This window comes from Halichoeres trimaculatus, unplaced genomic scaffold (assembly GCF_033239565.1).
Source record: "Halichoeres trimaculatus isolate MK-OKI-2021-1 unplaced genomic scaffold, fHalTri1.1 fHalTri1_scaffold_6, whole genome shotgun sequence".
Classification (NCBI taxonomy): Eukaryota; Metazoa; Chordata; class Actinopteri; order Labriformes; family Labridae; genus Halichoeres; species Halichoeres trimaculatus.
Window position 1 is genome coordinate 6850564 of NW_027437184.1, and position 22287 is coordinate 6872850.

At 39.3% G+C, this 22287-nt stretch overlaps 1 protein-coding gene across 8 annotated transcripts in view; it reads left to right on the forward strand.

The window, feature by feature from the left end:
- The first annotated feature begins 364 nt into the window (after positions 1-364).
- The window catches only part of tcf7 (transcription factor 7), a 101445-nt gene continuing 79522 nt past the window's right edge, over positions 365-22287 (forward strand). For 4 of the 8 annotated variants that reach the window (XM_074672047.1, XM_074672049.1, XM_074672052.1 and 1 more), the window contains exons 1-3: positions 367-835; positions 1104-1173; positions 2364-2470. In XM_074672047.1, the coding sequence (XP_074528148.1) occupies positions 653-835; positions 1104-1173; positions 2364-2470 (360 nt within the window). In that variant the 5' untranslated portion in view covers positions 367-652. Of the gene's footprint in view, positions 836-1103; positions 1174-2363; positions 2471-22287 lie in introns of all 8 variants that reach the window. The other 4 variants (XM_074672051.1, XM_074672055.1, XM_074672050.1 and 1 more) reach the window with 2 other exon arrangements.

Sequence of the window (22287 nt, forward strand, 5' to 3'; positions counted from 1 at the left end):
TTTTATATAATGTTTAGATGTTTATATAATGTTAGAATTTCCTTTTAAAGGAAAATAAATTAATAATATCACCCTATTACTATCAGCTCTCTTGCTGCAGTAAAACCAAAACTATCCGTAAGGAAAATCTTTTTTTTTTTTTTTTTTTCTTTTTTTTTAAGCACTGTTCCTCTGTGAGACACTTTTGTTACATCAGTAAAGTTTTAACAGCAGCCTGTCTGCAGCCAGAGGACCGTGGATGGTGTGAACACGCCCCTGGAAGTCATGAATAATGCTTGTGCAGCTGAGCCTGCGGAGGTGATGTCTCTTTAAGAGGCTCAGCCCTCCGTCGAAACAATCGTACAACCCCCAACAAGTCATCGGACCTGTCAATCATCCGGTCGGCGCCCTTTGATGTCGGGACTCTTTGCCTTGTCTTGGGCTCAAATGAGCTGTTTGCTGTTGTAGGGAAACATTAGTCCTCAACACACCAGGCAGCCGGGGGACGCCACATCTCAACTTTTTCTCCCTGCATGTGTTGCGGGGTTTTCTGCACTTTGGACTGAGGAAGCCCAGCAGAAAAGTCTCTTCTTCATTGATACTTTTTTGGGGGCTGAAATAAATCTTTGAAGAGGTGTTTTCACATCGCAAGAGGAGGGGGAAAGTAGCAGACATGCCTCAGCTCAGCAGCGGCGGCGGGGACGACCTGGGAGCGAATGATGAGATGATAGCGTTCAAAGACGAAGGAGAGCAAGAGGAGAAAATCCAAGAAAACGCGTTCACGGAGCGAGACTTGGCCGACCTGAAGTCCTCTTTGGTGAACGAGTCGGAAATAAATCAAAGTCCGAACGCAGCGGTAGGTGGCACGGAGTGTGTGTGAGCCTGTGTGTGAGTGTATGGGAGAAAGCTTGTTTTATTTAACGCGCTGCTGACAGGCTTTGAATGAAGCTGCCTCCAGGTTCAAAGTAGTAAAACTTCCAGGAGGTTCGCTACAGGAGAGTGATGCTGTATCAGAGTGGAGCATAAACACACCATTAAGTGCTCTAAACGCACTCTTTCGACCACTCTTGTAAGGCTGTTTCTTGGCTGATTTACCTGAACCGTGTTTGTTGTCGGTTCTTCAGGCGGTCAGGAGGGCACAGCAGGGCGACCAGAGGGACTTCCAAGAGAAACACCGGGAGCATCTCGACGGTGGTAAGAAGAAAACACACAACAGTTCACATCCGGTTGAAAGGGACATTTTTATCTTTGATACTTATCTTTAAAACTACACAGCTAAAATGAGGAGTATTTCTGTCTCGCGCACACGTGTTGCCGCATTAAAGGCAACTTCAAAGACTTTGTTTCACGTGCACACTGCAAAAAGTGTCAGCGAGGTCTTTGGTGAGGAGACCTCTCTGCTTCTGCTCTAAATTAGCATACCTAAAGAGAGATTTAAGTAGCCTCAAAGTCGCCAGCTTTAAATTAAGATAAATAGAAGATGACCTTTTGGCCCTTGATAAAGATATCACCACAAAATTATATATAATTCATCTGTGACGCAGCTTGTTGCAGCATGTCTTCCTCTAGATATTGTCTTCTAACTACTATGTCAGTCAAATTTACCTTTGTGCTAATCACACCCTTTAGATTTATAGGCTTTTTCAAGAGGAAACATCCATATGTTTGTGTCTTTTATTTAAAGGTTGTCAGGGAGTCACCACCCAAAATAAAAGCAGATAAGGAAATGTGTCTGTATATATGCGTATGTGGACTTACATTGTGTTTACTTGACAGGAAAAATATAAAATAGACATGTTCATAGAGTCTCTTAAGGGGGTAAAATGGCACTAAAAAATCAAAACAATGCCGTAAATAAGGCTTCTTGGTTTCAAACCTTCAGAAAAAATACGTTAACAAAACGCTGACTGTGCCTCTGCTTCTTGTAAAGCTATGACAAAGCCGTAGCTGACCCCTCAGAGAGGCCGCCGATGCTTAATATGGGTGGTGGTGAGAGATAAATTAACACATAGGCTACAGGAGTTCACGCCTCTTAGGCTGGGTGACGGTTGTAACGCTTTTGTCTTAAGCATTGTCGTCTGCGCTCGTACAAGGATCTAACATGTAGCAACTAGATCACTTGTAAATAGTTGACTGTTTTGCATTATTTTGGTGCTTTTTCTTTGTTTTCCTGGTTCAACCTTACAGCAGTGATTTGAGAGTAAGTCAGATTTGTTTTATTGATTGAAGCATTAAAGCATTTTTCATACAAAATCAGATTTAAAATCAGATCTGTCACATCAGAGTTGATTGACAAGTTTGTGCTACAATTAAACACTGTTTTGGTGAAATCTTTCTATTACTGACTCTAACTTTTGTTTTTTTTTACCCTGTCTGACCTCAAGTGTCGAAGCAACAAGATGGAGGCATGTACAAGACGACGGCGTACTCGGGGTATCCGTTCCTGATGCTGCCTGACCCCTACCTCACCAACAGCTCAGTTTCTCCCTCTGTAAGTACACTTTCATCAAAGCTTGCTCGCCGTAACGCAGTGGTTACTTTTTGCGTCTTCACGGTGTCATGAGGGGACGTCTGAGGTTCTTATCTGCTTGTGCTTACGTCCATCTTTGGATGCAAGTTTGTGCACTTCAGCCACAACCTGTGTGCTCATTCGCTGAACTTTCTAATCAGTGCTGGTAGAAATGCTCTCGGTGCACTAGTAATAAGCATGTTACAGAAACACACACTCTGAGACAAGATGTTTGAGCCCGGCAGCTGCTGGTTTGTTTCATTATATTATTTGTGGTTAAGTAAATAGATCTGAAGTAGATAGATCTAGTTTGGAGATGCTTGACACTTCGGTTAAGCATTTTTGTTGTGGTTGTGTTGAAGTTTGGGCTGAAAATCAGCAAATTTCAACCTGTTCTCATGCTACAGCTTAAGCTTGAATAATCCACATCTTAATTTTACTCCCAATTCCTTTTTTTAATCTTTTGGCCTTTTGGTTTGGAAACCAAAATTTCTGCAATGCTTGAACTAAAACTGAAGGTATCTTTTACTGTTATTTAGGCAATGTTGTGGAGTTTTAGTGTTTGGTATTACACTTATTCCCAAATATATCACTCTTCCCCTTCTCTTGAATAAAACAGTGGATTTATTTTAGGCAGCATACCCACAGCTCAGCACAGCGAAGGAGGATTTGCAGGCTCTGTCATTGTGATCACATCCCCAGCTCCACAAATCAGCCACAAACTTTACATGTGTTCTGATTTGGCTTTGAACTGTGTCTCTCCCGCTCGCTGCCTTATGAAATAAAGCCGTATTCAAACGTGCTCTCCCTCGTGAGCGCCCGCAGCCTCGAGAGACGAAGCAAGAAAAAAAAAAGGAGCTTGTTTTTGTTTACGCCTTTTGCAGAAGTTGGAATATGATTGATGTCGTCATCGTGAACCGTTTGGCGTGACGTTTTCCATCTGTGATTCACATGAGGTTCGCTGCCGCCTTGATGGCTGATGTGAGTGTAAAACAAACATGAGAAAAACTGGTGGAAGGGTTTCAAGTCTGCAGTATCATTCAGCCAGCCAGACGGCTTTAAAACTGAATCATAAAATCCCTTCAAGACGCCCATAAGAGCTGATATCCGTGGATAGGCTGACTAATTACACCAAACATGAGCAATTGTGCCGAATTCATTTCTCACATGTTGTGTAATCCCGTTGCCTGAATTAACCCTCCGCTCGAGCAGACGCGGTGTTGTAAAACAGCAGAGATTCTTGTTTATGTGATCACATGTGCTGCAGGCTGATCTAATGTGATGCACAATGAGGAACCTGCTGTATCACAGAATCTACATTACAGGCTAAATGTGATTTGCTAATGACACGTTGAACTTTCAGGGAGCTTTTTCTTCAAAGCAAGAGTTGAGATGGTGCTTTGGGTCATGGGAGTTTGAGACGGGTCAGTGAAGGGTCAGAAAAGATGCTCGGTGTTTCCCGATCGCTACCAAAGACCCGACACTTCCCAATAACAAGCCTGTTGCTGTGTTAGCGTCATGGCATCTGCAAATCTATAAAAGGCTTCAAGTTTTTATTAGGATTTCTTCATTCTTTGAAGTATTGTCAAAGAAAGTCAAAACTCTCAAACTTCCTCTTTGTTTGTGTTTGTTTCCTGACTCTCATGACGGTTATTGAAGTATGTTCTTGCAGAAAAAAACACAAGAGCGCATCATCTTTGGCCTCGGATGGTGGAAAAACTAAATCATAACGACTTCTCGTCATTTTAAATACCTAATTCCACATTGATTGGAATTTTTATTTTAGACATGTTTACAAAAATCTGGAGTTATAACCACTCAAGAAACCTAAAAAGTAATACTAACAACTGTATTCACGACAATCAAACTGTAATTGTTTGAAAAGGAGGAGGAAGAAGTTGACACCGAGATGGTAAAACGTGAAGTTTATCCTGAGTTAGATTCCTAACAACTACAAAATAAAGAGCCAGATCAAAGTTATGAAACTCTTCTTCGTCTTCACTTTTTTTTTTTGCTTTATTACAGATTTGTTCACTGGGGGTTTTAGTGATATCAGGTTTTTAGGGCTGATACTGAGACCAATGCCATCAGTGATTATCAGCAGCCGATGAGACCAATAACAGATATTTGAACCTGAAAGGTTCCTATTTACCACAAATTGGATTGTATATGTTTTAAAAGAGGAGGAGTAAGTTGCAAAAACTCAAACTTTAAATTGTATTTGTCAACAAAATGATGAAAAGCCAAAAAATTTGAGGACAGCCCTGAATTGTGTCTTATATCTAGAAAATGTGTTGCCACTTAAATGTTGAGAGCCATGTTTACTTCTTTCCTTTGTGTAAAAGGTGATTTATTGCTTGATTTGTGTATTTGAACATAAAGGGTTATCAATATCAGCTTTAATGGCCGATACTGATACCGATAATCAGTATTTGATGTGACCAAAACAGAATATTGTTGGGGATTTTCACCACAAATGAATCTGAATATGTTTTTAAAGGAGTAGGAAGAAGTTAAACTTTTTTTCTTTTCTTGCCTTTGTCAACAAAATAATCCAGAAACATAGAACAGAGGAAACTAGAAAACAGAGTTCCAGATTAAACAATTGCACATTTTTATCCTAGGAGTCAACGCTGCAAAAACTGAAATCTTATCACGTGTTTTTGTCTTATTTTCAGTAGAAAATGTCTTTTTATACTTAATACGAGCCACATTCAACTGAACAGTCCAGAAAAATGTCTTATTTCAAGTTATTTAAAGACAAAAGAAAACTGCTTTTGTCCCAAAGTTTCTGCCTAACTAGAGGGATGATTCAAAAAACATGTAAGGGGACTGATTTCTGCTATCCTGGCTGATAATCGGTGGACGATAACTTGGCATTGAATCAATTATCAGTAACTGCATTTAATTCTATCAAAAGTTAATCAAATTTTCTGATTAAAAGATTAGCTATCTCAGTTTTCCTACAGGTTTCACTTGCTCTCTGGGTCGATCTCCACCCACCATCTGTCGAGATTTACATGTTTACTATAAATGCATATTTGTACCAAACATCAGTTGAAAATATTGGTTCCAAATCTGATTATCGGTCTCATTAACTACTAATTGTACCTGTATCAGTATTGGCCCTGAAAACCTTTATCCATATCTGTCCACTGCAAAAACTGAGCTCTTATCAAGTGTTTTTGGCTTATTTTAAGTAAAAATTGTCTTATTACACTTGATATGAGCCACATTCAACTGGTCAGCCCAGAAAAATGTCTTGTTTTAAGTTGTTTAAAGACAAAACTGAGGTCTGAATTGCTTGTAAGAAGTTTAAAACAATCTGCCAATGGAACAGAGGAAAAGTTATTCATATTAAAACATTATTCTAGTTTTAAGAAAGTTTTCTAACAATTTTTTCTTGTTCAATTGGACCTCAGTTTTGTCTTTAAATAACTTAAAACTAGACAGTTTTCTGGACTGACCAGTTGAGTGTGGCTCATATCAAGCATATTAAGACAATTTTTACTTAAAATAAGACAAAAATACTTGATAAGAGCTCTTTCTTTGCAGTGGATCGATATCGATAAAAGTTTTCAGGGCCAATCAGATTTGGAATCAATATTTTCAACTGATGTTTGGCACAAATATGCATTTATAGTAAACATGTAATTTCAGTAGATGGTGAGTGAGGATCGACCCAGAGAGCAAGAGAAACCTGCAGCACCGATACCGATAATTGACCAAATGCCAAATTATTGTCCACCGATGATCAGCCAGGCTAGCAGAAATCAGTCCCCTTACATGTCTTTGGAATTATTCCCTTTAGTTGGGAAAAACTTTGGGACAAAAGCACTTCCCGTAAAGATGCGTTTATGTGTCATCAGATGTTGGGTTTGCATCATCCACAGCAGCGTCCTCCCTCAGTGTCTTTGATTACTCTCTACACAGTGATTATTACATTTGAATGACTTCCTCGTATTTCCTTCAACGTCTTTACGCTCTTTATTGCATAACGCAGCACACATCCGGCGTCACCTCACACAAACACGCTGGTATGTTGATTCTCATCACTTCTTTCACCTTCCTCCCTGAAGCTGCTCCTCGTGTCCTCAGCAGCGGCGGCGGCAGAGCCTCCCAGAGGTTGTTTTTGTTGAGGAGGGTGGGCAGGACAGGGGGGTGAGCTGAGCTGAGCTGAGCTGAGGGGGGGGGGTGTTCCAGGATAAAGAGCACTTTCTTTCCCCATGTGTCTTCCAGACTCCACACAATGCTCACTTGTTGCTGCGTCCCTTGTAATTAGCCCGCTGGTTGTGAGGCGGTAGCGACGTATCGGGCCCCGTCTACCTGCCACTTGAAAGGGCTGAGAGTGGTGGTTTAGTCTGGATGGGGGGGCTTTGGTGAGGAGGGGAGGGGGGGTTGATGATTATGGATGGGAGAGAAGGATCGGAAACTTTAGGGCCTGGGAGAAAGACAGAAAGCAGGGCTTGATGTCGTGTTAATCTGAGATAAGACAACTTAATTCTCCTCTTATTTGTCCAAGTTTTTAGCGAGTAAAATGTTGGAGAACAGAGATTTCATAAAGCTTCAGATGGATCCTTTGGAGTATGTTGGAAAATTAGACTTGTGTGACAAAATCTAAAGACATTAAAGTTTAAAAGTGATGCAAAAAAAGCAAAAACACATTTTAAGAGACAGGGGACGTATCAGCATTTTACCAAAGCAAATCCCCAAACTATTCCTGACTGAAAGTGTTCTTCTTTATCTTCATATTTTACCAATCAAACATATTTTTTATCGTTGTTCCCAGGGCTGATTCACCAAAAATTAAAAAACAGACTCCGCCACTTTTGTTGTCTTCATCTCTGGAGCTTTTTCAGCTGATCGACCACGTATTAAGCTTCTGCATATTTCCGTTCAGTCCAGAGCTGATGTAATTAGTCTGCAGATCAATCAAAGCGCTCTGAAATTGATTGGTGATGCCTGGCTAATATTGATTAGACGTTGAAGGAATTTTTGAATTAAAAACGCCAAACGTTTTTCGATTCCTGCTTCTCAAACGTGTTTCCTTTTTGAAAAATCTACGTTTTTACTCCACGGATGAATCTACAGGTGTATTTTGAGTTTTTGAATAGTGTCTAAACTAAACAAGACCAATTTCCTTTAAAGCTTTCATGTGTTCCCGTAAACTGCTTTAAACTGCTGAACTCATTGTGAGAGCAGCAGCTGAATGACTGTAAGTCGTCAAGTATTAGTCGTAATATTTGTCTGCTTCTCCCTCCCGTTCTCTCCCGTGGCGTGTGCTGCGTGGGTTTTTGTATCTCATTGTCCAAGACAAACCTAACATTTCCATGTTTTTTTGTGTACATTCCTTTTAAATTTGGGTATTCAAGCCTTTCTTTCAAAGGATTGAATATGAGCCCATCCAAGGACGTGGGACGTGAGTCTGTCTGATCTCAAACCATCAGAGGTCGCAGCGCGATTCACAGAACAGCAGCGGCGAAAGAATTCCTAGAGCTGCTTTTATTGTGAATCATGAACTCCATTTGTAAACCAGATTGACTGAAATAGACAAAAAAAGATGGATAAATAACATCCTTTTTTAAATCTGGTATTAATGTAACATCTCATGTAAAACAGCTTCTAATCTCCGTGTGGAGGAGTAAAGACTGCACACCCTCTTTATCCCATTCACAGATAATTCTCCCATTACAGCGTTTCATGGGACGTAACATTAACGGAGAAATCAGCCGTCCTTTCAGGGGAAGTGGCCAAACAAGGCGGATTTATGGGATTCAGAGATGTGACTAAACTCCTTCTGCTTGTTGTCTTTGGATAAAGCTTTGTACAGAGTGTGTAAGACAGTGTAATGAACAGCAAATACACACACAATGAGTCGTTTGTATGTATCTGGCCTGTCTTGTGTGTGTGTTATCTGGAGTTTGATGCTGTGGGCTGCATGTGTTTATGCTGTGTATTAATATGTGCTGCACTTGTGTGTGTGAGTGTGTGTGTCGTGGGGTTGTTTGTATAATTCAGTGGATTACCAGCAGACAGTGTTTTTGAAGGGATCATGCGTCTTTGTCGTCTCGAGGAGTCAAACCCCCATGGAGAGGAGATTGCCGACAACAACCGAGCATCTTCTTCTCCAGCATCCTTCTGTAACTCTACAGATTCAGTTTTTCTCCTCTCTTTGCTGGTTCTTAGCATCCCTATGCCCCAGATCTTCCCTTTTCCCTCAATTTTCCTGCTCTGAGGTGGCTTCATGTTACTTTTGGAGCCTAAAACGGGGACAGAGCTCATGAGTCTGCTTGGATTTTGAGTTACAAAGTGGCGTCTTTAGTTTGCGGACACCAAACTCAATTTTTCAGTAACTTGCCACTCAGACATGTCCCTTACAGTGGGAGATTATCCATGTTAAGGTGGCTGGTTAGAGTGTGAGTGATTCAATAATAAGGGGTACATTTCAAGCAATGACCAATTTTACAGTGAGCCATTTCGGTGATATTTCACTTTTATTTAATACAGAAAGTTAACAGTTTCTATCATTTATTTGGCAAAAAATGCAAATAATGAAAAAATTTGTGTGAATTTTATTTTCAGTATTATTGATTGATTTTATTATAAAATAAAAATAAATAAATAAATAAAATAAAATAAGATAATATGACAAAGTTGTTCAAAAACTATTTTAATAATTTGTCTAAATGAAATATTTCACTTGTGTGTGTCCAAGAAATCAGTGTCAGCTGTGTTACCTGTTGAAAAAAAAACTTTAAATCACCAATAATTTGCTCCAAAGTCACATGACTTCAATCAATTGAGGTCACATCCTTTTTGGTGGGAACTAGAGATAGACCAATATGGATTTTTCAGGGCCGATGCCGATATTTGAAGCCGATATTAATTTCCAGTCATTGTGAAAATATTGGTGTCAAAATTTTCAATGACACAAACTTCAACACTTAACTTCATTCAAATGCCTTCAAGCACAAGTTTATTTAACAGCTCCCAGGCTTAGAAGCATGTTTTATAAAGTTAAACTAAAACATAAAAAATAAATAGCTAAAGTTTTCCAAAATTTCAATGTAACTGCAATAACTGTAATAACTGCACTGCTGATTGGCTGTTTCCCAAAGCCATGGCTCTGCTTGTAACCAATCAGATGGTACTGTGGGTGGGACAGTGCTGGGGACAGAGTAGTGACTACAGACAGCGGAGCGGCTGCATCAGAGCCGAAACACAGTTTTAAATTTGTTTCTTATCGGCCTTTGGATTTTAAAAAAGCAGATGCCGATATGCTTCAAAATGCCAAATATCGGCCCAATAATCGGTCTATCCCTCGTGGGAACCTTGTAGAAAGTGTGGCATGTTTCAGCTCCTCCTCATCAATATTTCATCAGAATGATTGTCTGTATAGGGGGCACAATAACTGTTCATCAACTGTGTTATTAGCATTTTCTGGTGTTCTTACTATAAATGTTATAAAAACTCAACTGTGAGGAAAATGTGCAGAAATATGAGGTGATGGAGGTCAGGTGGTGAATGTCAACTGTGTTACCCGTCACTAAATTTAATGCTGTAATGACAGGTGGCTAAACTGTGATATAAATGATGAGGGACATTTCTAGGGAGCGTAGTCTTGCATAGAAACGTTGAATAACTCTAAATTCAGTGTAATTTGGACTTATATTGAAAAAATAGCCACAACTTCTGTCCCAAACACAGTTGACAAAATTATGCGCCAAAATTTTTTGTTACTTAAATATTTAAGAAGTCATTAGAGCTTAAGCTTGCAAACTTATGAATTTAGTGCATTCCAGATGTATCATTTGCAACCAAATAGAACAGGGGTGGCCAACCTGCGGCTCGTGAGCCACATGTGGCTCTTTGCCTTTTGGTGTGCGGCTCTTCGATCCATTCATAAAAATATATTTATATAGTTATGAGTAGTGGTGTGCTGATCAGTCTAATATATTGATATACTGATGCCAACAAGATCAGTATTGATCAGTGATTGGGTGTACAGATTGATACTTAAGTTTCAGTTTCTTTTCTCTGGTATGAATTTAAACATACAAACACAATAAATCTCGCTTTGAAAATTGGAAATGTGTTGATTTTCATTTTATGTCATTTGGTTTATGTGTGACCCCGTGTGTGATGTGGCTCTTTTAGTACCAAGGTCATTTTTGTGGCTCTTGGTCTCTGACTGGTTGGCCACCTCTAAAATAGAGTATGAAACGAAAGAGCACAGATTTTTTCACTTTTTTGTAAACCTGAAATGTACCCCTAATTATAGGAGCACTTGTGTGCTTAAAGAGGACAAGGAGCCTCATCCTGCGTCTTTGTACACTTAAGGATGTTTCTTTAAGTATCTGTAAAGCACTCTTGGCTCTCACAACCAGATTTCAAGGAGAAAGTCTTCCTGAAGTGAAAAATTCCTGTTCCAGGTGCATACGTAAGAAGGGCTAAGGCCTCTGCTGCAGTTTTAATTCGACTCAAACTGAGTTGATCCATGCTTAATGTCACCAGAGTGTGAGAAATTTATGGTTTGGAGAAGAGTTTTAATAGAATGTGTTTAGAAAATGAGTAAATGGAAAAAGAAACAGACAGAAATAGTCTTTAATTGTTGCTTTCATGTGGTCTACTGGCGTTTATGTCAGTTACCATATAACCACATAAGAGGAAGATCTTTGCGTTTGGGATGTTAACAATTAATCTAGTATTGTGTAATTGATTGTAATTAGAGATAAATGTGTGGTCTTGTGTTATATTCAGCTATCGGCTTGGTGTTTTGACTCGCATGTTTCAGCTTGTTGGTCCTAGCTGACCTTGTGAACAGGCTTTTTTTGCTTAATAAGAAAAGTTGAGCGGTGAGTCAGAAACATTTCTCTGCTCTGTTTTCTTGTTGCAGGAAATCTACATTTAGTTGTTTGAGTCTTACTGTGTGACTTTTTATTGAAGATTGCTTTTATGAGCTTCATCTGTGGCATTTAGTGTGTTCAAGATTTTTATTCCTGCTGAATTTATGTTCTCTAACTAGAGCCGAGGGAGGAAATACTGCAGTAAGTTTCAAGAATAGATTCAAACTTTTTTGTTTTTATCATTTGAAAATGTGTGCGTTTTTTTTTATTCTTATATTTTATTCACTTTTTAATGAGGTTAGAACAAAAGAACATGTTTTACAAGTCTCAAACTGTTTGTAAAGATCTCAATGACGTGTAGTTTTTTCAGAGTGTCCAATAAGTTTCTCAAAGTGGGGGGATCCTCCTTACACCACTTTCTTGTTTTGTCTTTCTCAGAGGCCACGAGTAATATTTCAACTGAAAAAATGAAAAGCGTATCTAACCCTTTACCTGTGATAGCACCAGCTCTATATACATCTCGCCCAGAGTGTTATTAATTAGTTAATTAATTAATTAATTAGTGTTAACTCTGTGACTGTTAATTCAATCAGAAAAATTCAAATAGCTTTGGAAAATTTAAAAGCTTCTGAATACAGTTACTCCTCATTTTTTGCCAAATCTAAAAAGTCCCAACGCTGACAGAAAGCTGAGCTGCTGTGCCTTAACTCCTTCTTCGTTTTTGTGTTTTTCTTCTTTTACACTGCAAATACTTCCAAACCATGTACAATAATCATTTCTCAGATGCTAAAAATCTAGATCTGTGTACTTCTGGAAAAAATGAGCCAAAGCACTCAAACGTAAAGCATTTTCAGACCATTTTACTGTAACGATAACAAAACATGTCCAGATTACTTTAAGCATCAGTGGTAGCTAAGGATATGACGATACACTTGGCTCAGGAGATGAGACAAGACACGATATTGGGTCCACGAAAACGAAACAAGACAATATTTTTACACTGCTTTTAGGATACAAAAATGAAAAAATCTATGACTGGACAAACATACTTTTTTATTGCACAGAGTCACAAAACAGTGCAAAACAACATGAATTTCCCTCCGGGGATCAATAAAGTATATTTTATCTTATCTTTTTGTTATCTTTATTTGCATTTTGATTTTCTTTTAGACTGACCCTTTCTTTTCAAGCAGTACACAGCCTAGCCTTAGCTATGGTCATGTTCTTTTTCAAGAATATATAGAAGCAAAGGCGTCCGTCAGTGTTGTCTGGCCTTTAACAGTTTTCGTCACAGGTGCAGTTGCTTTTAGAAACGAGCTGCAACGGTTTTGTTTGTGCCTTAGCATCGTGCTCGTATTAGTAGCAGTGTATGGCACTATTCTTTTACACTCCTTACATATTGTCCTTGTCTTGTCCATCACTCGGTTGCTGTTAATTATTTCCACAGGATAACCAAAATGCTGCCACACAAAAGATTTAAGTCTCCATCGTCATTCCTGCTTGATATGCTGCTCCTCCTCCTTCTTCTTCTCAGTTTCCGACAGACTAACGGTTGAAAAGATGCATTACTGCCCCCCACAGGTCACAAATAGAAAATTAAATAGCTCATAGTCTGAAAGGCGTCTGCCCTGGCTGTACCCGTGAAACAGCTTTTACTGATACGAGAAATATCGCCACCGGATCTCGTCACACCCCTAGTAGTAGCCATTGCTAATTGATCGTCAACATTTCCAGAAGTCAATTAAGGAACATACTCAACATTCACAGTTATCAGAGTCATACTGGCACTGTATCCTTTATAATATCTGACAGGATTGGTTCTGAATGATTCAGGCTGTGTCCTAAATTTTGTATAGAGATGCTCCAATCCAGTCCTGGTAATCCTGGTCCTGGTTTCAGCCCCTAACAGATGGATTGGGTGTCCACGGGAAAGGATCGGTCCAAACTCGACACCAAGGCTAAACTATGATTTAGTCTACAGGATATAAAAATTTACAATAAAAAGTCATTTCCAGGGGTGGGTACCGAATTAGATACTTTTATAGGTACCGACCGAATTCTGCCAAAAGTACCAGGTACCAATTCACGGAAAATCAAAAGGTACCATGTTTGGATACCTAAATGCATCTTTCTGACTGTGAGGGGGTGGAAGAGTAGGTGATTTTCCATGCTGGACATGAACGCATCATTGCGAGGTTATCTATCGAAGAATAAATATGTTAAATTGAAAAAAATGTATATTTTATTATCAAACCAATTGATATTTTTTTTACCACATAAACACAAAAAAGTACCAGAATCTGGTACCGTTGAGTACCAGTACTGATTACCAGGTACCGGGCATTGGTACCGTATCATTTCACATGTGAAAGATACCCATCCATAGTCATTTCTCTAAGTTCCAAAGCACTGCTTTAACTTAACTGCTGTTGAACATTTAAACACTTATAGTTTAAATAAATATTTTAACTTCAGTAATTTTATATGTAAGAATTTTTTTCTTTTGCTTACTTCCCTGTCTTTTCCCACAGTAGGGCATGAAGGTTATTTTTAACACTGGTATCGAATCAGTGTCAGTTGGATCGGTGAATCCCTACTTTTGTTTATTTTTTTGATGCTCCTTTCACCTCCTCTTCCTCACCTCATCAGTGTCTTCTCCCTTTCCTTAATTGCAGTGTTTTAAGCTGGTCAGTTTTGAGAAATAAGCAGGACCTCGCTCATGTCTTAGGACTTTAACTGAAAGAGTTAACAGTGTTGCCGTGCGTAACTCAAGCTGCTCTTGAGTCCAGCATCTGCTCCTCAGTAAAAAGCGGATGATCAATCTTTCGTTGGAGGCTTTTTCTGTGAAGCATCACTTTAATATGGACTGGATTTCAGAAAGCAGTGACTCGCATGTGTGTGTGTTAATCAGCACTAGATGAGAAAAATCAAGCAGGAGTCATATCTGGTGATGTTTGATGGAAATTGGTGGGCTCAGGATTAGTGGTCGACCGGCCCACTTCAACAAAAACAGGGGCGGTACTTTTTTCAGAAGTGGCCGATGACTCACCCGTGAGGCATTATTGGTGGTTGTTGGTTTTATTTTGACAAATATTTGGACTAGATTTTAATCACTAACTTACCCAATCGTGCTTTTATGAGCTCAGTGTGTTTCTTGATTTGTCTGTTTGAAACTTTCTGGTCTTAAGTTTGCGTTTAAAGCTTTATATTTTCTGCCTGTGACGAAAAAAGAGAACTACTCCTTTTTTTAAAACAGGATGAAAGTTTCTTTGAGTTTTGTTTTCCAATAATTGATTAGTTATTAGAGCAAGCGTTTGATAGCCTGTGTTGTGCATAATGACTGTCAGAGAGGCTGTGAAACTCCCTCTGATGTGGAAGCTGTGGTCACACCAAGACGTCAACATGCTCCGGAGACAGCGTGACGCCCCAAAATGCTCCATCTTCGCCGCACGTGGACACATTTACTGCATGAATATGATAATTTGGGAGAGCAGAGAAGTGTTTGTTTTTAAATGCTCAGTGACAGCATGTCAACTTAGTCACTGGAATTTACAATGAGAGCGTGCAGTGTCATTGTTTTGTTTGGGGGAATTTCCTGCTCATTTGACATTTTCGTTTCACAGCAGTCTTCCTGTCAATTTTTATTTGTCGTCTGAGACGGTTCAGATGTTTTGGGAAGAGTAGGGGTGAGATTTCGTCATTTCTCAGACTTTAAAGGCCCATCTGCTGTGTACTAAATTTGAAATGTCCCCTTTAATATTTCTCTTAACCACACCAGAATTTCCAAATCATGCATGAAAATAGCCGCTTAATTGTCTTCAACCGCATCATCTTGGATTTTTATTTCAGGGGAAGTTGAACGTCCATGTCTTAAGCCTATAAACGTTTTCACATGCCTCCTCCTCTTCTTCGTTTTCCATTCACAAATCTGCTGCTGGTGTTAACAAGCCCCCTCCTCCTCCTTTCCTTTCCTCTTCCTTGTATCTCCTGAATAATACAAAGTCGATCCTCTGAGATCAAGGGAATGGCATGTGTGTGTGCAAGCCTCTAGGATCTTGCCACTTCCTTGTTTCTCATTGTATTGCCATGTTGACAGGGGGGTTGTTCAGCCAGCCCCTAGTCCCTGGGTAAACAATGGCAGCAACACAGGCTGAGGCCTCCCTAATCCCCCCCTTCATGCAGACCCAGGGGCTGGGATGAGCCGCGCAGGGCCTCCCTGCCTCTGACTGGCTACGATAAGGACCCGACACTCAGATTAAAGAGGCCTGAAAGAAAAGCAGCTTTCACTAGTAGCTGGAGTAGGGTCGGATAAAAGTCTTGCACTCGTTAATGTTGTTTGAAAGGATGCTTTTTAAAAATGCTGAAGTTATATTCATTTTATTTTCATTTTTGTTCTAGGGAAACTTTTTTAAAGGCTGAAAACATAAGAAATGTCTAGATTTCTAACGTGCAAATTCAGCTAGGATGAAGAAACTTTGCACTAAGTTTAATGAAGACACAGAAAATCTTCACCATGCATTCACCCCCTGTTCTTTAGTAGAGGATTGCTGCACATGCAGAAGTTGTGTTCACACACGCACCGTTTTCTGCACTTTTTAGGGTTTGTTGAATGTGTGGACACAAACGGCTGAAAATTTCACCACCACCTTTTCCTCCTTTTCTCATTTCTGTGTCAAAAAAATACTTTCTAAGTTTTAAAAATTAGAGGTTTAATATACAATTGCATTGTTAGACGAAGAGATTTGCTCATATTAATCTGCTTATGTTGGTATTTACACAAATTCAAGACTGTTTTTGACACAAATCTTTAATTTTTTTTTTTCCGGCTGAACATCAAATGTTGACGCTTCTTCTTGTTTTGTTTTTTTAAAGCTCCTGTGTAAATTTTTTAATTAGTAGTAAAATAGACTTAGTTTAATTTTGTTGCCTTTTTATAGCCTACAAAAACAATCCAGACCATCAGCATTAAGACAGGGTATTTTAATAATGTTACTTGTAATGTCTGAAAACGCTGCTGAGAGGTAGGTGTCAGGTGAAGTGGTTAGCTTAAAGGAGCAGACAGATTTTTTTTTTGTTTGGAATATATGAATCTTTTTATTAGGGCTGTCACTTAACACATTAATTAGATTAATTAATTACACTGCAAATTAATGCGTAATAAAAATTAATGCGATTAACTCATTGTCTGTCAGCGCATCTTGAATGTAAACACTGAAACTACTTAAGAAGTGTGGACCCTCTTCTTTTATGTCTCAGACGGACCAAACAAACTTTTTTTGATCGCGTTCATCTCAGGCGCTCCATCCTTTGATCCTCTCCATGATCTCCGTCGTCTTTTCTCACTTTCTGAACTGCCGCGACACATCCTCACTTGGAGCGTGAGCTGCCTGAACTTTTCTGACTTGCAGCGTCTCTTTATGCCTCTATCATCTCACATCTTCTCCTCATATCCATGCTGAGCTCTCATCCAAAGAGCACACCACTCTCACCCACAGTAGTCTACGAGCAAGATTTTGATTGACAAGCTCCACCAGACCCCGTCACATCAATGGGGGCGAACACACTACAATTTTTGTAACGTCCTAGAATTTAAATTCTTTATCTGGGGACTTAAAGCAGATATGAGATTAAAATGCAATTAATTTGATTAATTAATCACAAATCCTGTAATTAATTATAATGATTTTTTTAATCGCCTGACAACACTACTTTTTTTCATGTGCTGTTCATGAATGATGTAATTTATTTTTCAACTAGGGACACCCACATCAACAGCTATCTAGTTGCGTACTGTAGCTTTAATGGCTTAATACTGCATCCCAGTACGTCCCTTTTTCCTTGGGAGTACTTTTAGAGGTATAAAAACAAAGTTTTCTACTAAAACCAGTGCAGTGATGAAGAATAGGGAGCCAAATAAAAACTTTAGATGATATCTGTTGTGCTTTTGTTTTTTGGTAAAGCACATCACAGCTCTTCATTCATGTATTCAGAAATAGTCTATCTGCCCGTGTGGTCGCAGGCTGGCAGGTAGACTGAGGCCCCTGTTGCTGCAGGAAATACGAGCGAGAGATCAAAATAGACGTGTATGAAGACAGATACATAGAATGTAAATAGAGTGTGAAAGAGGGGAGGGCTGCAGAGGTAAAGGAGGCATTATAGAAGCATCTGGAAACAGGGAGGGGGGTGAGATTAAAATACAAATGACCACACGAGTGTCCTTACCCCCCTGCCAGCTTTGATGTAGCGCTCTGTGAAGGCACCTAAAGAGAAACAGTTCAGAAGACTATTTCAAGAGGCGGAAATGTTTAAAAGAATATCAGAAGACGAGGAAAAAACCCTTCAGATGGCCCCGAGGTGTTTATACCTGTAATTATTCATCCACTTATTTCTTTCCGGCGCAGGAGGAGGTGGGATGAGGGGGAACTGAGGAGCAGTAAAAGACAGGTGTTGGCAAAGGAAAGGAAGAGTGTGATTGATATTATTAGCTCTGTTGATTTATAGGAGGAGATTTTACACATGTAAACAAAACCTTATGCTTTTGACTATTTTTTGTTTAAATTTATTAATTAATGAGCTGAAAATAAATATCATAATGATGCTGTTTTGTTGTTTGAGGTGGGAAAGATGGCGTTCAGAGACAGTGGGTAACCTTGTGTTGTTTAGAGCTGGTGTTTCTTGAAATTGAGACCACATTTCTAATAATTCCTCCCACACTTCCTGTAACTCCGAGGATGCTGGAAGTCAAACAGTTTGCAGGATGTTTTTTTTTCCACCTGTCTGTCACTTTTGCTATAAGAGCGGTTGAAATCACGTCAGAAAGCTAAAGCTCCTGTCAAACAGTTACATAAAGTCAATCAGCGTTAGGCCTTGAAGATTCTTTACAATGATTTTTATTCATCCTTAAATAATTTAAGGCACTAATTCAGTGCAGTATCCACAAAACCGTCGCAGAGACAGAGATGATGTAAGGGGACTACAAAGAAGCAGCTCTTTGTTTTGCCGTGTTTAGTGTGTGTATAATCGTAGGATGTTGCACCCAGGTGAGTCATTGACCTGTCGAGCGAAACCATTCAGTTTCTCCCGTGTCACTGTGTACAGAGTGAGCTGTCCTGGCCTCTCTGAGGGGTTTTCTCAGTTTCTAGTTAATCAGTGACAGTATTGTCTCCGTCTCACACCAGTTGAAACATAAATAGTGCCTCACGTTCAGTCATTCATTCTGCCACACATGGTTTTGTTGCTGTGTTTCTACATTCGGAGCAGAGTTTAGGCATTAAACCTCACAACAGAAGTACTGCACTGCAAGTTTTTTTGTCTTATTTTAAGTAAAAATTGTCTTGTTACACTTGATATGAGCCATATTCAACTGATCAGTCCAGAAAAATGTCTTATTTAAAGTAACTTAAAGACAAAACTAAAGTCTGCTTGTAAAAAGTTTTAGAAAATCTGCCAAAGGACCAAGAAAAATTTGCTAGAAAATTTGCTTAAAAATACGATGTCTTAAAACAAGTAACTTTTCTCTTCTTCCATTAGCAGATTTTTTTTTAACTGGTTACAAGCAATTCAGACCTATTTTTGTCTTTAAATAACTTAAAATTAGACATAAGCTCATAAGAGCTTAGGCTGTATGCTGCTACTTTCTTTCTTTTTTTTTTTTTTTTTTTTTTTTACGATAAAAGAATATAAATAATACATGGCAGTAGGGCCCGGTATTGTTAAAAACCTCAGGATTTGATTTCAATTCAATTTTGATTCAGGAAGAAGTAGAAATACTTATAATTAGAGCATGTTTTTAAATATTTATCTCTTTATGTCCATGTGAACATATGTGGTTTTTCACCTCATGTTTAAAATAAATAAATAAATCAAACAAAAAAACAGACATCAGACTTTAACGTTTTAAGAGATGGCTTAACGTTGCTGCTTGCTTCAGTTGCCGTCTTGTTGCTGTAAAGTCTAGTGCGGCCTCAGTCCACAAGACTTGAATAAAAACAGCGCCCCCACTGGCCAGGAGGTAAATTGACTCAGAAGTGATGCATTGATTCGTCAATATTTTTACCCACAATTACATGGCAGCAACCTCTGATGATAAAGAGATAAATAAGTACATAACTGAATGCAGAAGTGCTAAAATCTGCAGTTCCTCAAGTCACCACTTGAGGCTGGCACCAAAATCCTTGGGAGCTGCATACACACCCATTGAATAAAGCTTATATTTTCAGAAAAAAAAAGAAATAATCTGGTTGAGAAATACTTTTTTTATGTCTATATAGCTTTTTTCTTTTTACCACACCTATTTTTTTTTAACTCATTACTTAAAGTTTATGATATGCTTGTTGAGTGTCACTGTTGGCACTGTAGCTGTTCGTGAGGAGGCAAAATGCCCCGCCCCAAACTCCACCCCTCTGCCTGAGCGTTAGGTTGAGTCAGCATTTTTTGTTATCTATGGGCAGAACTAATGGTTTTCTCAGGCAGAAACTTTAGAAAAGTAGAAAAACTGAAGTTTAAGAATAAAAAAGTACCATAGTTGTATGTTTAGCCTGTTCAATATGTTAATATATTTTCATTTGTTTTGTTTACCTCCAGCTATAAATAATCCAAGAGTATCCTAAAATTAAAAATTAAAGAGTAAGATCTTTTTCTTCTGGGACTTAAGATGACAAGAATTGATTCTCATCAGCAGGAAGTTATTAATAGAAACTATGCAGTGTTTTCATGTTTGGATGACACACGCACTACTACACACACCCATATCACAAGGTCTGTAGGTCAGTGTGCCGCTCATAACTCTGTGAACACACTGAGAGCCTCCTCCCTCTGCTGCTGCTGGTCAGGGAGGAGTTTCAGAGAGGACACTGAGGGAAAAAACACTGTGTTCGTTCTGAGCAGGGTGAGGAAGATGCTTTAAAGAAGCTTCTGGTGATCAGAACTTTATGAGCCTATCTGCAGTTTTTGGACTTTATTAAAGACAGAAAAAAATAAGTAAGAGGAAAAAAAGAAACTTTCATCCTGAACCTCCCGTGTCTGTTCTTCTTCTTCAACAAATGTTGTCAAATCTTAAAAGTTTGGCAATCCAGTCTGTTCATGTGGGAAACAGTTTGATATTGAAATGTGAATGCTCTGTGGGTTTCGGTTAGAGTGAGAGGGTTTTTTAACTTTTTTTTTTTAATACAGAAATCACGTGACCTACGGGAATACAATTCTTGTTTCATTTCCTCTTTATTGCTGTCAAAAATCAGCCTGTTGAATAGTTTCACATAGCATTCATGACCTGTCTGGATCAGTGGAGGTTCACACACAAACAGAGCCACATTTACCAGCCTGGACTTTCCAAAATAAATGAAATCTGATCATGTGTAACGACGGGTTTTTGTTGAAAGACAGTTATGAGAATCAATCCGAGTGGTGCCAGCTGAACCAGGAAGTTTATTAGAGTAGTCAGGTTATTTTTGAGGAGTACAGCAGCACTGTAAGAGATGTTTTTGAGAGCGGGTAAAAAGTTCCAGTTCTGCTAGAACTTCATGCAAACAAGAGCGACTTGCATGATGCACAGCTGCACAGAAGGAAGTTTAAACAAAGCTGAACCTTTGAAGGAGAGCTGAACATGTTGAGCATGGGAAAGTGAACACATCTTAGCATCACTACATCATGACACTAAACTATACTGGACGTATCAGGACTGTGAGCGTCAATAGCCTCCATTCATGGTGACTTTAACATGTTATATTACAGTAACACACGTATGTTTATATGTGTGAATGTGTCGGAGAGTGCTGGAGCTTCCACTGTTTGCAAACTGTGAGCACCATCTGTGACCGTACACGACAATTTACCATGTGCTCTGCCTCTTTCATCTGCCTCTGTGAGAGAATTTACAACCCATTTACACTCTTCCACTAAGAGCTGGAGGTGCATGATTGTGTGTGTGTGTATTTTCCCAGAAAGTGGAGAACTTTACATTGTGTTGTGTGATCTGGTGTGGGAGCTTTGGTGCATGAAGGAAATACAGTTTTTAATGGAGAGCAACTGCGTTACTTTAGACTCATTAGTCATAAAGAAACAACAGTAAAATCTGAGTCCTTCTGCTGAGATAACACTTGTGTAAGCAGGGTCTGAAGCCTTGGGTGCCATTTACACGACAACGGTTTTCACAAACTTTTATAAAAGGCCTCAAGAGCGGGATTATTTTTTGAAACACTGCCGACACCATTGCCTTGTAAACAGTAAGCCGACGTTTTCAGTGGAAACGCTGGCGGCTCAATTTGCTGAATCTGCTGACTGTCTTTCGACAAAATAAGTATCTGTTTCCCCACTCCTGCTCTAAGTTTTCCCTAAAACACCAGATGATCGACTGAGCTCTACTTTGGTGGACGTGGAGACGTGGAGATCTACCAGAAGCAAGACAGTTCTATCGCCAACTACAGGCCTGGCATACTTACTACAGCTTTTTCAGTTCCTCTGCGTTTCCGTGTAAACACAGATTTCTTTCACTGCACTTTAGCGTTTTCGGATGAAATGTTGTGTAACAGGCCTTAGTGTATTTTGGGGGGGGGCTTTTCATGCCTTTAATGATAGAAGAGTTGACAGTGGTGTAGGAAAGGGGACGAGAGTCAGGAGCAACATGCGGGAAACAAACTCAAACCCGGGCCGGGCACAGAAAAACACTGCAAAAAAACTGAAATCTTATCAAGTGTTTTTGTCTTATTTCAAGTAAAAACTGTCTTATTATGCCCCGTTACCACCAAGCAGTTCAGTTTGTCTGGGCACAGCACGCGTTTTACGGCGTTTCCTCAGACTAATCCCGGGACAGATCCCCCCCAAATAACTGAGACGAGCCGCCCCACTTTTTGGCATCCTTCCGTAGGGGTGCCAGACTAAATTAATCCAATCTCAGAAGGTGGAGCTACAACACTGCAGACTGTTGATTGGTCGAAAGAATCGTCACTTACTGTGGCT